Source organism: Watersipora subatra, chromosome 4 (genome assembly GCF_963576615.1).
Source record: "Watersipora subatra chromosome 4, tzWatSuba1.1, whole genome shotgun sequence".
NCBI classification, from domain to species: domain Eukaryota; kingdom Metazoa; phylum Bryozoa; class Gymnolaemata; order Cheilostomatida; family Watersiporidae; genus Watersipora; species Watersipora subatra.
In genome coordinates, this window is record NC_088711.1 from 27,935,643 (window position 1) to 27,949,878 (window position 14,236).

Genomic DNA, 14,236 nt, shown 5'->3' on the forward strand with positions numbered 1-14,236 from the left:
GTAGAATCCTATCGCCTGTGCATTGAGCTTCAAACTATCTTGCCTTGTGGTGCCCTTTTGTTGATATAGAAAATGTACAAGATCACACAGTTGGACAAATACTGCAATTTGAGAGAAAGTGTTACAGCTACATGTACATTGCTTATCCTTTTAGTACATAACGGATAACATGGAGAGGCTGCGGACACCCTTGGCTGTACAGTTTTATGGCAAGTTGCACCCTCAGTTGGCTGACATACACCGCAAAGTCGAGGTAAAGTACTGACTTTGCTGCTACCCTAGCAATAATACTTCACATCAACACTGTTAAGCCTGCTTCCCATATCGATTGCGAGATTTCGGCGGTAACTTGCGCAGCAAAACGCTTGCGACGTTAGGCTTGGCGGCATCTGTTCACATATGAGCTGCATCGCTAAACATAATCCCGTAATCAAATAAAATGTTCGCTCGCCATGCCGTTTCTATAATGGTGACCTTCACCTGTACAGTGCATTTCAGAAAGGTTTTGCCTGGGGCCTTTTGCGAAATTTGAACAGCGCTAAACTATTCCTTTGCCTCCGGCAACTACCAGCGGTACTCGGCGCGTAGGTTCCCATTTTACTGCTAATAGCCTGCGGTGCTGTCGTCGGTGCTTTGCGACGTATATGGGGACCTACCAACTGCCGCTAACTACCTACTACCTGCTTTACCTACCTACTACTGCCGCTAACTTACCTGATTTTATGCCGATTATCAACAATTTTAAATGAAAAGTTTTTCATTTGTCTTCTAGTAGCTATTATATTTTATTCATACCCATGAGGCCTGCTGTTCCCTCTTCCAGCCTACTAACTGGCTAAATGACTGGCTAATCGAACTCAGATGAATTTACTTCAGGTCTAAGGTGAGAGTTGAAAGTACATGTAAAGCCCTGCAGGTTAATTCAATTCAATATGATACTCTAAGGCTTAGTATAGTCCTACCAGCACATTAGTCAACCTCCAGATATAGCAACTGGCCTGACTGTATCAGTTGCCTGAATGTTTAGCAAACCATCTGCAAAATGTTTGGGAATTAATTCTAAAACACTCGCCAACTTGTATTTAGGAGATTTTAAAAAATTTGAAATTTTTGGATGTTTTTAATGGAAAGATGCGATTGCCTAGTTACTTTTTCCATTTATTAACACTTTCGCTACCCTAAGACAGACCGTAAGCCGATGTATCAGCCTTCCCAGTAATAGAAGTACAGACCGTAAGTCGATGAATCGGCTTATCAATAGGGTTTCACTTTTCATTACAAAGCCTACACAATAGCTAGCTACACCAATCAAATTTTGTTTCTGACAAAACAACCTTGTTGCCAATCACGCGCAACCAATCGAATTTGTTTTTGCTAATTAATTCAATTTCTAATCATTTTTCAAAGCGGAAAACCAAATCGCTATTGTCATGGCAATAATAAACTCACCGCATACTTTCAATGCAAAGGAGAGTGTGATTCTCTAAACAATTTTATACGTATCTTGCAGTGAATTTTGTTCTGAATAAGTTGCATTTTATAGTAAAACAATATTTGCATCGTTTCTCAAAATATTGCATAAATACTAGCGGTATATCGACTTTTCGAAAATCCGTTTAGATTAATTTGGTCAGAATAGCAAATTTAGGCAGTGAAAGGGTTAAGGCCTTGTTTATATCAAATAATTTCTTGCTAGTTTGTCAACTTTCAAGAGCTTCTGGCTAGTCAAAGCAGGAGGCAAATTTTGAAGGTAGGAGTCTTCCTGAGTGAAGCATACTTCCACTCTAAAAGACTAGCGTTGATACGAGCTGTCGCCCGCGATAGACCAAGTTCACTACAGCATGACATCGCTCTATGTACATGTACATTCGCTCTATTTCTCTAGGTTTGTTTCTATTCTTTATCTTGTCGATTACTCTATGACTTTAAAATGGCTGCTAGTGTAAAGGGGGTTACTCTATGACTTTAAAATGGCTGCTAGTGTAAAGGGGGTTACTCTATGACTTTAAAATGGCTGCTAGTGTAAAGGGGGTTACTCTATGACTTTAAAATGGCTGCTAGTGTAAAGGGGGTTGTGGATGAGAACGTAATGATAGCGTATGGTAGGATATCTTAAAGGTTGACTTGCAACAAAATTCACATTACAGTTATTTGATATTAACAGATTCACCATGTCTTACTCTGCTGTGTTGTAGGTGCAAAATATGTGGAAATGTGATTACAAGCTCTTAAAAGTTAAAAAACAAACAGTTAATCGCCGCCATCACGAGACTGCCATAGATTAGAATCTCTTTCAAAAACGGCTCAAATTGGACGTAGTTGTACAAGATAGCTTCTGTTTACACTTTCACGCAACCTCATTCGTCGAAATATTTTCACAAATATACTTCACACATTCAATAAAACCATGTCTATTGCTCTTACGCGTCTTTTTTATCGTCATTGTAATACTGTCACTTTCAGCACTGATATCTTATAGCCTACAGCGAAAATTCATTAAAATTTTAACCTTAGCTCGAACGAGTTCATATCATTGTCTGATAAACATGAGGAGCCTGTTGGTCACCTGTGATAATCAGAAAATGCTGCAGAAATTATTCGCGAAGTATGGGTCACATGATCAGATTACGACTACACGATTAGACCAAGCCGAAACAAAACTGTAAAGTAGCGAGCATCTATATTTGATACGGGGTCTTCGGTAAAACCCGAAGTGTTTGTCATTAACTAGTGCTAGGCCTATGAGAAGTTTTACCCTAGGACACTTTTATTTCGCTAGTATTTAGTTTCGTGAGTATCATACAGAGTAAAATTTCGCTGCAACTTAATTTCGTGGCTCTGATGAGTGCGAAAATCTAGTGATGTGAAAATAAATGCAGTGGAAAACACAGACTACATTCCTCAGGTCCAGTTCGCCAATAAGAAAAAATTTTCAATTTAGGACTAGTTCGTATTTGTAAAATGCAGGTTGAAATGTGTGGGTGAGATCAATAATTCAATTTGATCACTTGCTGCCATTCGTTTCTTGGACTATCAATAACGTCTAGGTCCCTCCTGCCGTGAATTTCACATGTCTTTCACACACAAAACCCAAGAAAAAGAAAATAGATAACAACCAACTTCACAACCAAAACTGTATAACGTGGATGGACCTGGTGAAGGTCGAAATTGTTTTTGGTTGGTAATAAAATTCATCACTACAATAATTATTATTCAATTTTATGACTTCACCTACCAGACTTTCATCTTCATCAGTTACAAATTCGGTGACTAAACTGATATCATCATCTTAATTTGCTTTGCCATGCTGCTCAGCAGGCCGGTATTCCCTGGGCCGGCTGGCCGGCTGAGCCGCCTCAACTTTTTAGGATTTTTCAGCGGCCAAGTACAGTCAAACTCGAATAACTCGCCCTCGGATAAAATGTAAAATTTTATCTCGAACACCTAGTTAACTCGAACGGATTAGTTTGGTCCGTTCCCAAGCGATGATAAATTGCTTTAGATAACTCGACCTCAACTTCATTAACTCGAACAGTTATATGCCCAACGGCTACGGGGACGGTTTTTATCGCTGTAGAATATCACTTTATTCCAAGCCATGGAGATAAACATCCACTTTTAGTAATTCTTAGGCGTCATTATTATCATCATCGGCAAAATATTCTTGTTAACGATTTTTGAAAAGGTTTGTAAAAGGTGAAGTTTTACCAAACATCCACTTAGCAATGGCCCATTGAAAGCGTGGAAACCTTCGGATAAACTTAAAATAAAATCGGCAAAAGTGGTCTTTGTTGAAACGCTCAAAAGAAAAATATGTTTTCCGCCCCAACTTGCAACTATAGAATACAGGCCTGCTGCTCAGTCGGTGTATTAGCTATATAATGAGTTTACCAGAAATTTCCCATTAAGCCAACCACACGACAATTACCTGCATTTCTATTATGACGATTTTATTGTGGATATCAATGAATAAAGCCATTTAACTTCGCGTTTTCGCTCGTTCGTTATGATAGTTTCGTTTCGCTCATGAAATTTTCGCGAGAGGATGACTCCGCGAAAATGCGAAAGTTAGATGACGCTAATACATAAGTGTCCTAGGCTATATCGAGTCTTTTATTGGCCTTTCAATTTACGTGAGAACATCACGTGACAAAACAATAACCAAATTTAATGACTACATCAGAGAAATAAACTGATTCCAATCTACGATGGCTTTTCGTTTTTGAGGTTTTAAGAGCTTGTAATCACATTTCCACATATTTTGCACCTACAACACAACAGAGGGCAATCTTTTGATACCAAATAGCTGTAATGTGAATTTTGTTGCAAGTCAACCTTTAAAGATGAGCCTATGAAAAGGAAGTCGGTTGAGCCTACCAACCCTTTCCTAGGGATTTCACTGCATTGAAATACGCAATGTTGATAAGAAACTTGGGTGTATGGAAGCCATAGTCACCACATGTTTCACTGGCCTCGGCTGAGTCTAACTGATGGCTCTAAAGTAAAAACTGCTTCAGTGCACAGTGAGTTTAAACGACCGACCAGCTGAGCTTTTGTCTGGCATATGACCCGTGTCAGTATGAACTATCATCCCTTAGCATATCTTGAGCAATTCTAGTCTCCTAGCCAACCCTAGACCGATGTGAATATAACCTTTCAACGGGAATAGTAAGCTATAATCACACAGGTTAACCTACTAATACCTAGAAGGTTCCGTAGTTATTATTTGTGCAAGAATTGGTAAAAATAGAAGCAGCTATTATTTTAAAGCTATTGCCCAAGATTAAGTCCATAATGCGCTAATGAGCCTGCCTCAGCCCTGGGCAGCAGACTCTCGCAACAGCCTTTACAGCTGCCATCAAATTATGCAAAAGTAATTATTTGTTCATTATCATCCTGGACAGCAGTTCAGAACGATTTGACTACGTGACAAGCCTTTTTTGCTAGTAGTAAGTAATGTCAGAGGGTAGAAATTCATCCCTGGTAGAATTTATTTCTTCCAGATGATTCAAGCCTTGCGATTAAGGCTTGTCCATCCAAAAGCTTTCATCCTCTCATCGAAATGGACTAATGGGTTGAGGTGGGGGTGGTCAGGTTTAGCTGAATATCCGATATGCCTATATATAAGTCTATATACATTCATATATAAAATGATCTCATTGAAAAGGCCTCTATGTAATGCACTAAAGACTGCACAGTATACTATAGCATACAGCATGTACTTGTAAATATTTCGGACCAGCGAACCATTTATCATTGCGGCTTATGACGTCGGTTTTATCTGATATTCAGACCAATAGGTCCATTTTAACTCGTGTTAATTGTATATTATATAGGCTAATATGCAGCTGCAACTATAGTGCTCTAGGTATATCCAGCGTATGTAACCAAACTGCTTCCTGGAATAACACTTGCTGGTACAAGCCTTACTCTGATTTGTTCATCTATCTGTGGCCTATGAAGGATATTTCCTTGTTTATGTAGTAATACACAACTTAGATGGCTTCATTGGCTAAAACCTACAAGGAAACAAGTGTTTCTTAACCTTCCCTACTAATGCTGATAATAAATATGCGTGTAATTTCCATAGCTGATATTGGTAAGGGAACTTGTAACTCATCAATAGTACGTTTTTTCCTGCTTGCAGCTAGGGCACTGCCAAAGGGGAAATATCTGGGCTTGTCTTGGAATGCACTGTAGAGACATACATTTCCCACCATCTAGCATCTCCTCACTGTAAAGACATACATTTCCTACCAGCTAGCATTTCCTCATTGTAGAGACATACATTTCCTACCAGCTAGCATCTCCTCAACTGTAGAAACATACATTTCCTACCTACTAACATCGCCTCATTGTAGAAACATACATTCCCACCATCTACCATCGACGCATTTTTTTGGGCTTTTCTATGGAATAAAAATCAGTTGTGTTTGACGCGCAGATTTCTTGTCAGATAAATTCAATGAATTAAACTTGCATAATAACACACCGAAACTGCTTATGATTTCTCTTGATAAAATGAGTTTCCTTGCAATACAACTGCTGAGCAGTTGTCAAGTGCTCAACAAGTACTTGTCTATCTGTGTTAAACTGCATTCTGCAGACCGTTCATATCGGCTAGACAATAACAATATTCAGGATGCTTTTACCTACTTTTACTACTAAACGATGAAGCAGTAGGAAAAGTGACCTTTCCTGCCATCAGTCATCATTGGTTTATGACTTATAAAAGTATGTAAGTCACTAAAATGTTTTTAGTGGATTCACCACAACATAAACCAACATTTAAATTTGAGTTGAAGCATGCGGTTAGTCAGTATATTTTGTTTGTATAAAATTATATTTGGAAGATGTTTTTATTGGAATGACTCCAGTTATGAGTATGCCTGGCTGCTCAAATTAATAAACTAATGAAATTTAATGTTGGCATCTGCAGTGTAGCTTGCCTGATTGAACTTCATCTCTGGTAGTGGCAATATCTCATGGTTCATGGTAAATTAATAGTCAATCAGCTAGATGCATAGATGTTATGAGAGTCCGCTATGTCTCTGTTTCGGTTTTTTAGTTTTAAACAGAATTGCGTGACCTATTTTTATTTTCATGTATCACGAGAATAAAAAGCCTGTCTATGATACAGTAGATAATTGCCATTCGCTATAGTATGACAGATATATGCTGAAATCATCCCCGCGTTAATAGCAAGTAAAACTGTAGGCCATAGCCATACTTCTCTACTATTTTAATTGAGGTCCGTCTATCTTACACAGGATGACTAGTATTTATCTCTCAAATTCTATAAATATCTACCCTATTATCTATTATCGCATGGCTAAGCAGGTGCTTGTTCATTCATAAATCACATGAAGTACATCTACGATGTAAGCCATCTTATATAGGCTACTCTACACCGTTTAGGTTCCTCACGCAAAAAGCTTTTACAAGAGAACTCTTGCTGCAAGTAAATCTGTAAGCGCAGCGTATTAGGGCAGTCGTCAGCTGATTATCCACATATTTGTACTAAAGAGCATAATGAATGTGCCTCTAATCGCTCCGGTCCCGAGCCGGCTCATATAACGCTCATTCACCCGCTAAATCATGGCATCACGCCTCGGCTTTGCTCGCTCATAAATATTTATTACGCTTATGTCTGTAAACAAAAAGTCAAAGCCAGGTTACTTAATGTTTACATCATCCTTTGTTGCTGGATGCTATGTAAGCCCATCAGGCATGTTGTGGCAGTTAAATGAATCGCTTTGTTGGACATTCCTTTCCTTTGCTGGCGGCACTCTTAGATTCGCCGTCTGTACGGCATCAGTTTTTCTCATCATCAGTTCGCGGAAAGAGGAAAGACTCGCGTGGTAAATCTTGTCTCCTCCGTCAATCTTAAAACTATTCTTCTACACTTACAATACGTTTACAGGTTCATCCCGTCTAGCGAGAGGATGCGATCTTATAAAGGTTATTGACTCTTGTTCGGTTGAAACGTATATTGCGATGCTTACTGCATACTCGGGATTTTTCGTGTTGACAAGGTTCCATGAAAAAGCGTTACTCGCTTTGTTGCTGCAACTTTTTGGAAAAGCTTCTAAAATGGGATGTGACATGGGAAACAAAATATTCTTAACAAAGTCCTCATATTGAGTGGTAGGACCTTTAAGGGGTGATTGTGCAATAGTGACAAGAGTGGTGATTGCGCAAGAGCCTGCTGACTCCTACACTCTTGATTGTCAAGCAAAACCTAATTAATATTAATTTTGTTTGTGTTCATCGGCGTGCAATACAGCAACTACCCTTTCTTCAACATTTCATCTTCTTAATTGGAGCTAGTTTCGAAATTAGTGACATCTCTCTCATAACTTTGGCAATAAATTAGTGACATCTCTCTCATAACTTTGGCAATAAATTAGTGACATCTCTCTCATAACTTTGGCAATAAATTAGTGACATCTCTCTCATAACTTTGGCAGTAAAAACTGCTCGTGAGCTCTCCATCGAATACTCTTTGTGACATGGAAAATTAGAAAATTAGAACTGTAAAATACAGTGATTTTTCTGTATAGGCCTAATGGTCAAATTGCTGCAAGCGATTTCAGCTTTCGATTTGCACATCATTAACCTGTGGTAATAACAAGTACTCGTGACTCGTTATAACAAGTGACTTGACACGTGACCTGCAGGTTCCTGCGAGTGTTACTAGTTACTAGTCCTCACATATACATGTATATTCCTTTAAAATGAGCCCTTGTTATGAAAAAACCTGTTTTGAAACAGGATACTGAAAAATATTTATAACTTGGCAAGCATATTCAAAATAATTGAAAAACGAATGTTGTTCGACTGGACTAGCCTAAGCTGCAATGGTGGTGAAAACATGAAAACGCCGTAGTTTGATACAACAGTGTCGTCTGCTTAAAGCAAATTAATCATCGGATACGGAAGCTCAAATCTAATGACGTACAACCATAGAAGGAAATCTCCCAATGACACGCAAATTTCGAAAATTTAAACTATTTTACCAGCTATGATAAACTTCCTCCTAGTCTGAACCAGTGGTGAGCTATTGCTTACCAATCTGATCAGGTACTACTTGGTTTGTAGACCAGACTCATAATCACCTTCACTGTTAATGTTGTTAATATCGCCTGCTCAAACTGTCACGCTATCACCGCTATTTTCTGAAAGCTTCATTTGCCACAACAGATGTAGTATATTCGCACCGTTAAAGCATTAAACCAGACATGGATATATCATTAGACGGCGTATAACTTTGACTTTGACTATAACTTTGACGTAGTAGCTTCCATATTATAGCTGTACTATGTTAATGATCCGATTACTACCTCCAGTTGTTCACTCAACAAGGCTGTTTAACAAAGGCCAAATAATGCTCTTTAAGCATTTTTGATCAATGAGAAACATTAGACAGCACAATGAAATACGACTGTTATTGCAATTTACCTTCTAGCCAATATTTTTGCTGTTTTTGCTATCACTATGTCTATGCCGTGTTCTCAATTTTATTTGGTAATTGAGCTAATAATGTGTGACTACAGACATGATCTCTAAACTTTTGACTTGGGCATCCTCAGTCAGTCGTGATCTTGGATGACTGTCTGGAAACTGTGCCAAGGCTGGTAAGTCGAGGCAGTTGAAATGCTTTTGGTTGGCCAGTATCCAATGTAGCAAAAACTGTGTCAAGCACATCTACCTTCAATGATAGTTTTCTAAGTACAGTCAAACGACTATACCTTTTCATTTATTAATTTTTGTGGTACCACACGTAAAAACATTTTTCTATAAAAATTATTGTGGACTGTTCAATAAAAAGTAAATATGTAATGCACCGTATCTCTGCATCAGAACTTAATTTATCCCGAGATTGCTTGGCTAGCAAGACTATCAATGTTAGCGCCCATATTCCTATAATAATACATTATAACTCATTGGGTTTCTTCTACAGCCGTAGGCCGTCTGATAACTCTTTAATAAGTACTGCGGGTAATCACACATAGCCTCGAAGCAAACGCATGACACTATGCAACGCAAAAACATGTAACAGTGAAGTAATAATCAATAATTGTAAAAATCAAGTAATAATCAATAATTGTAACAGTAAAGTAATAATCAATAATTGTAACAGTAAAGTAATAATCAATAATTGTAACAGTAAAGTAATAATCAATAATTGTAACAGTAAAGTAATAATCAATAAAAAAAAGGTTTTAATAGAAATTCAGGTCTAGATTTGTAGGTAGAAGTGATAGAGGGAAGCTTAGGTTAATTTATAACTTAAACCTTGTGAAGTGTAAATTGACATAGTTTATATAACTTTGATTATTTTTACAATTTTTCATTTTAAACTTTTGTAAGGTTTTTATATTGTATTAAACTGCAGGGTTTTTCTAGAAGCTTTAGATATCTTATATTGTGGAGATTACTTTGTGTTTTTAGGGTTGAGCTTTTTTCAAATTTCATATCGTATGTCAGAAGGTTCTCATTTTGAGGTAATAATCCTAAGTAGCGATTTGACTAGATCTGCTTCCCTCCGTCCTTGGTTTCAATTTGCCGACAATTATATAATAGTGGTGCTTTAGATTTTGAATTGAAACGTTTTTGCATTCATGGTAGGGGGAAAGAAATGGTTGTATGAGTAGGTTTCTGCCTGGGCCGCTAATCATGAATATCATTCATTAACTCTCTTAAATTAAAAGGTGACCCCAGGATGACGCAACAGTGGCACAAAGAACTATTTTTATTTTACTGCCTAGATTGCTTCTTGCGTCATTAAGGTAGCTCAATTTATCTTTTTGTCTCTGAGTAGCTTTAAGCAATTATCATGAGCAAAATATAGCCAACCTGTTCTTTAACCAACTGAAAATGTAAAGCCTCTCTTCTCTTGCACATCATATGCTTTTGGTAATTGTTTGTTTAATCAATTGTTTTTGGGTGCTAGTCTAGTAATTACATGACAGCTCTACGTGACAGCCGTGCATGTGTTCCACCCAATGACATTAACAGAATTTCCCTTCACCTAGCCACTATCATCATTACCTCTGACATCGTTGGTAGGCAACTATCAACCTTCCAAACTAAAATATTTGCCTTTAGCACTCATCTATAGGCTGGTTGAACTATAGCGCTGTATCTTGGCGTTAATACCACAATACTTCGGTGATTGTCGATGATAACAATGTTCACGCTATCACAAATTCATCCGCGTTTACATCTGCAAATACTTCGAGACGTAATGTTCTAATTTTTTTTATAAAGAAACTTCTGTTTTCGCGATCTCGAATCAAATACTAGGCCCGCAGCAATTATGATAAACGGAAATAAATAAATCACGCTATCTGTGACCGCGAATTACCATCGCTGAAATGGTTCACATTATTCAGGCTGTCGTCGCTCAGCTAAATGTTGGGAAAGTTTGACAGCTGCAAACTTTCGCAAACTGCATCGCTTCGTTGATACTATCCGCCCCTAGTTTACATAATCGACGATGAACGAGGAAAGGAAAACACCGGCAAACGGTGATATAGTGTGAACTAACCTTACGACTGTCCAATCAAACTTTTCATTCATCTCACTCGATGAAATAGAATGCTAAAGTTGGACTACAAACACTTAAAGTACCCGAGATGGCTGTTTCAGTTATGCAACAGGACTATCAGCTATGGTTATCCTCTTGTCTATTGTTAGCCACAACAGCTGAGGAAAAAGAAGTTTTGCAAATTTGATTAGCAAATTCTTGTGGCTGCCGTAGTAGGACCTCCTTATCAGTGTTGGTTAATGTAAATGTAATATCTAGACTCTAGAGGCCTTCACATCCCTTCCCTTCAACAATGGACAGCTATAATAGTCGGCAGCTATAATCTCCAGTCGATCTATTCAGAAGTCTACTCTAGTCTAGCCTGTGGCCCCATTTCCTTCGGAGAAGTAATTATCTACTGGAAACGTTGAACCAATCTGCTGTTTTAAGAAAACTTGTTTGATACCGTTGATGGTATATGCTTCCCATCGTTATATTTCCATTAGAATTGTGCGGCGCTTCAAGTTTCCGTATGATAAGTGTTTTAAAGGACATGCGTGTGTGGCGGATTAATGCGAGCTCTTTCTTAAAAAAGTTCTTCTAAAAAGATCATAGCAGCACACTCCTGTCTCGTCCAATCGAAATAGAAATGACTGAGTTGTGGAAAATGTTTAAAATGGAATTGCTTGCGCGGCACTTTTTGCGCATCATTCGCAAGAGCCGTTTCCATTTTTCGAAAGCATGAAACATGTAAAAATTTGTGAGTAACAAAACTCGCTTGACTCGCCGATCTTTTAACGTTTCTATCTTGCGGATGACGCGAACTCACCGATTAATTACCTCCCGAAAACATAGTGATTGAAAACATAGTGATTGAGTGCAAGTATCAACTCTTTCTTGAACCCTACATAAATGGCAAAGCCAAGTGTGCCTGCGTTGTCGCGCTATGTTGTCGCGCTATGTTGTCGCGTTATGTTGTCGCGCTATGTTGTCGCGCTATGTTGTCGCACTATGTTGTCGCGCATGCTCAATGCTAAACTCGCTCGTAAGAATATAACCTAATTTTTTCTCCCTACTACCGGCCTGTTGTCAAACTGCTCGAGAAAGACAGATGACAATACGCTTACAAAAGGTTTGCAAAAGCTGCCAATTTGGTTGGTAGATGAGAGCTATCCGGTATAGTCCATTATATCATACTAACACAGGATGATTACCCTAGTTTCAGTTTAGCGTTACGTAAAGGTGAAAACGTTAATTCTAGGTGACTATGCTAGAACTTGCTGAGCGAGATCTAGCATAGTCAAGTCATCAATTCATCAAGTCCGAATGAATTGAGTGAGATGAATGAAACCATCAAAGCGATAATGGTAGCCATTCCCTATCACAACTTTATCCGCTAGCGAGATGCATTTCAATCGGTTGATTTTTCTCAGAACGCAATTTTGTGGCTGGTAATTATTTCTTATCAATGTTCACCAACGTGCAGCAGCAACATTTTGCTATTTTGTTGCGATTGAAACATCATCAGAACGAAAAATGAATCGTTTATGAATTTAATAATAGCACTCCCAGTCCTATTATTAAATTGTGTGTTATTTCGTAAAACATAACACACACAAAATTACAAAAAATCTTAGTTAAAAACCAACATTTGAAGTCAATTGTTGCGCAGGTTGACCATCTTGAGAATGGTAAGTATTTAATATATTAAATATAAGAAAACTACTATAAAATAAACGATATATAAAAATCGTAAAATATTACTGTTAAAAATACAAGAATCGTTTTTTCTTATATCTTCTTGTAGTATACAATCGGTGAAAGTCAGATAGGCCTAATAACAAAAGTGGAAGTTGTTTACATCGTTTATTAACAACTTAAAATTTATTAACAACTGCGAAGAAACTAATGATCCTAAATTATATTGGCAGATTGTGAACTATATCGTTTGCTGTTGAATGGCTGAAGTGTGTTTAGGTACGCCAGCGATATCTCCGCCCTCCTCATGACGCACGGCGATAAAATCGCCTAGTGTGTTTGGACGTTTAGAGATAATTGGTCTAAACCAGCAACATTCAATAATTGTGTTAATCTGGAAATGTCCTCGTGAATTCTCTATCATTTACAAATGGTTTTTATGAGTATGTACCACGCGTCGTTTTATACTCATAAAGGATTTTTAAACAAAAGACAAGTCTGATCAGTAGTCGAAAATGATCACAGAATATACAACTTGATGTTAATTGGAGTAATTGCGCATTGCATGATGGTTTGGTAGTACAGGTCAAGGACAAATGCAAGAGCTGCAATACAGGTCATGGACAAACTAAAATAATTGTTGTTATAGTTGTGAGCCAATTATAAAAATCTTAATTTTACTGCATTGTTTTTGTGTTTGAAACCTTTATAGAACCTAGTTTAAATAGCCTAATATCCTCAAAACCAAGTTCACCACAAGTATAGTAATGGGTTTATGGTTGTTGCACCTATTTGTCCGGCTGCGCAATGCTATGTAATTAAGTCTATTTAGAATGAGCTTGAAGCCTTGCAGCCCCTAAATCAACCATCTGTGTCAAGGTTGCTACCACAAGATTTTATTTCAGGACACTAGTAGAAACATATATCCAAGCACAGATTGCAAATTACAATGCACTTTTATGCATTTGAGTTCCCATCTGACATCACAGATATCCTAATAGGCTGTCAAGAGTTAGATTTTAGTATTTAGTAAAACTAACAGACTTCTACTGCTAGTAGTAGTTTTCCTCTTCCTAACATATCTCCTGTTCTATGAGTGTCTGAGTAGTATTGTACGACTATTACTAACATAACTCCTGTTCTATGAGTGTCTGAGTAGTATTGTACGACTATTACTAACATATCTCCTGTTCTATGAGTGTCTGAGTAGTATTTTACGACTATTACTAACATATCTCCTGTTCTATGAGTGTCTGAGTAGTATTGTACGACTATTACTAACATATCTCCTGTTCTATGAGTGTCTGAGTAGTATTGTACGACTATTACTAACATAACTCCTGTTCTATGAGTGTCTGAGTAGTATTGTACGACTATTACTAACATAACTCCTGTTCTATGAGTGTCTGAGTAGTATTGTACGACTATTACTAACATAACTCCTGTTCTATGAGTGTCTGAGTAGTATTGTACGACTATTACTAACATAACTGCTGCTCTATGTCC

General features: G+C 37.7%; 1 protein-coding gene across 3 annotated transcripts in view; it reads left to right on the top strand.

Annotated features, from left to right (window-relative positions):
• Window positions 1-14,236, top strand: part of LOC137393476 (putative ankyrin repeat protein RF_0381) — a 112,582-nt gene that overhangs the window by 72,270 nt on the left and 26,076 nt on the right. For all 3 annotated transcript variants that reach the window (XM_068080047.1, XM_068080049.1, XM_068080048.1), the window contains one exon: window positions 155-253. In XM_068080047.1, coding sequence (XP_067936148.1) covers window positions 155-253 — 99 coding nt within the window. The remainder of the gene's footprint in view (window positions 1-154; window positions 254-14,236) is intronic.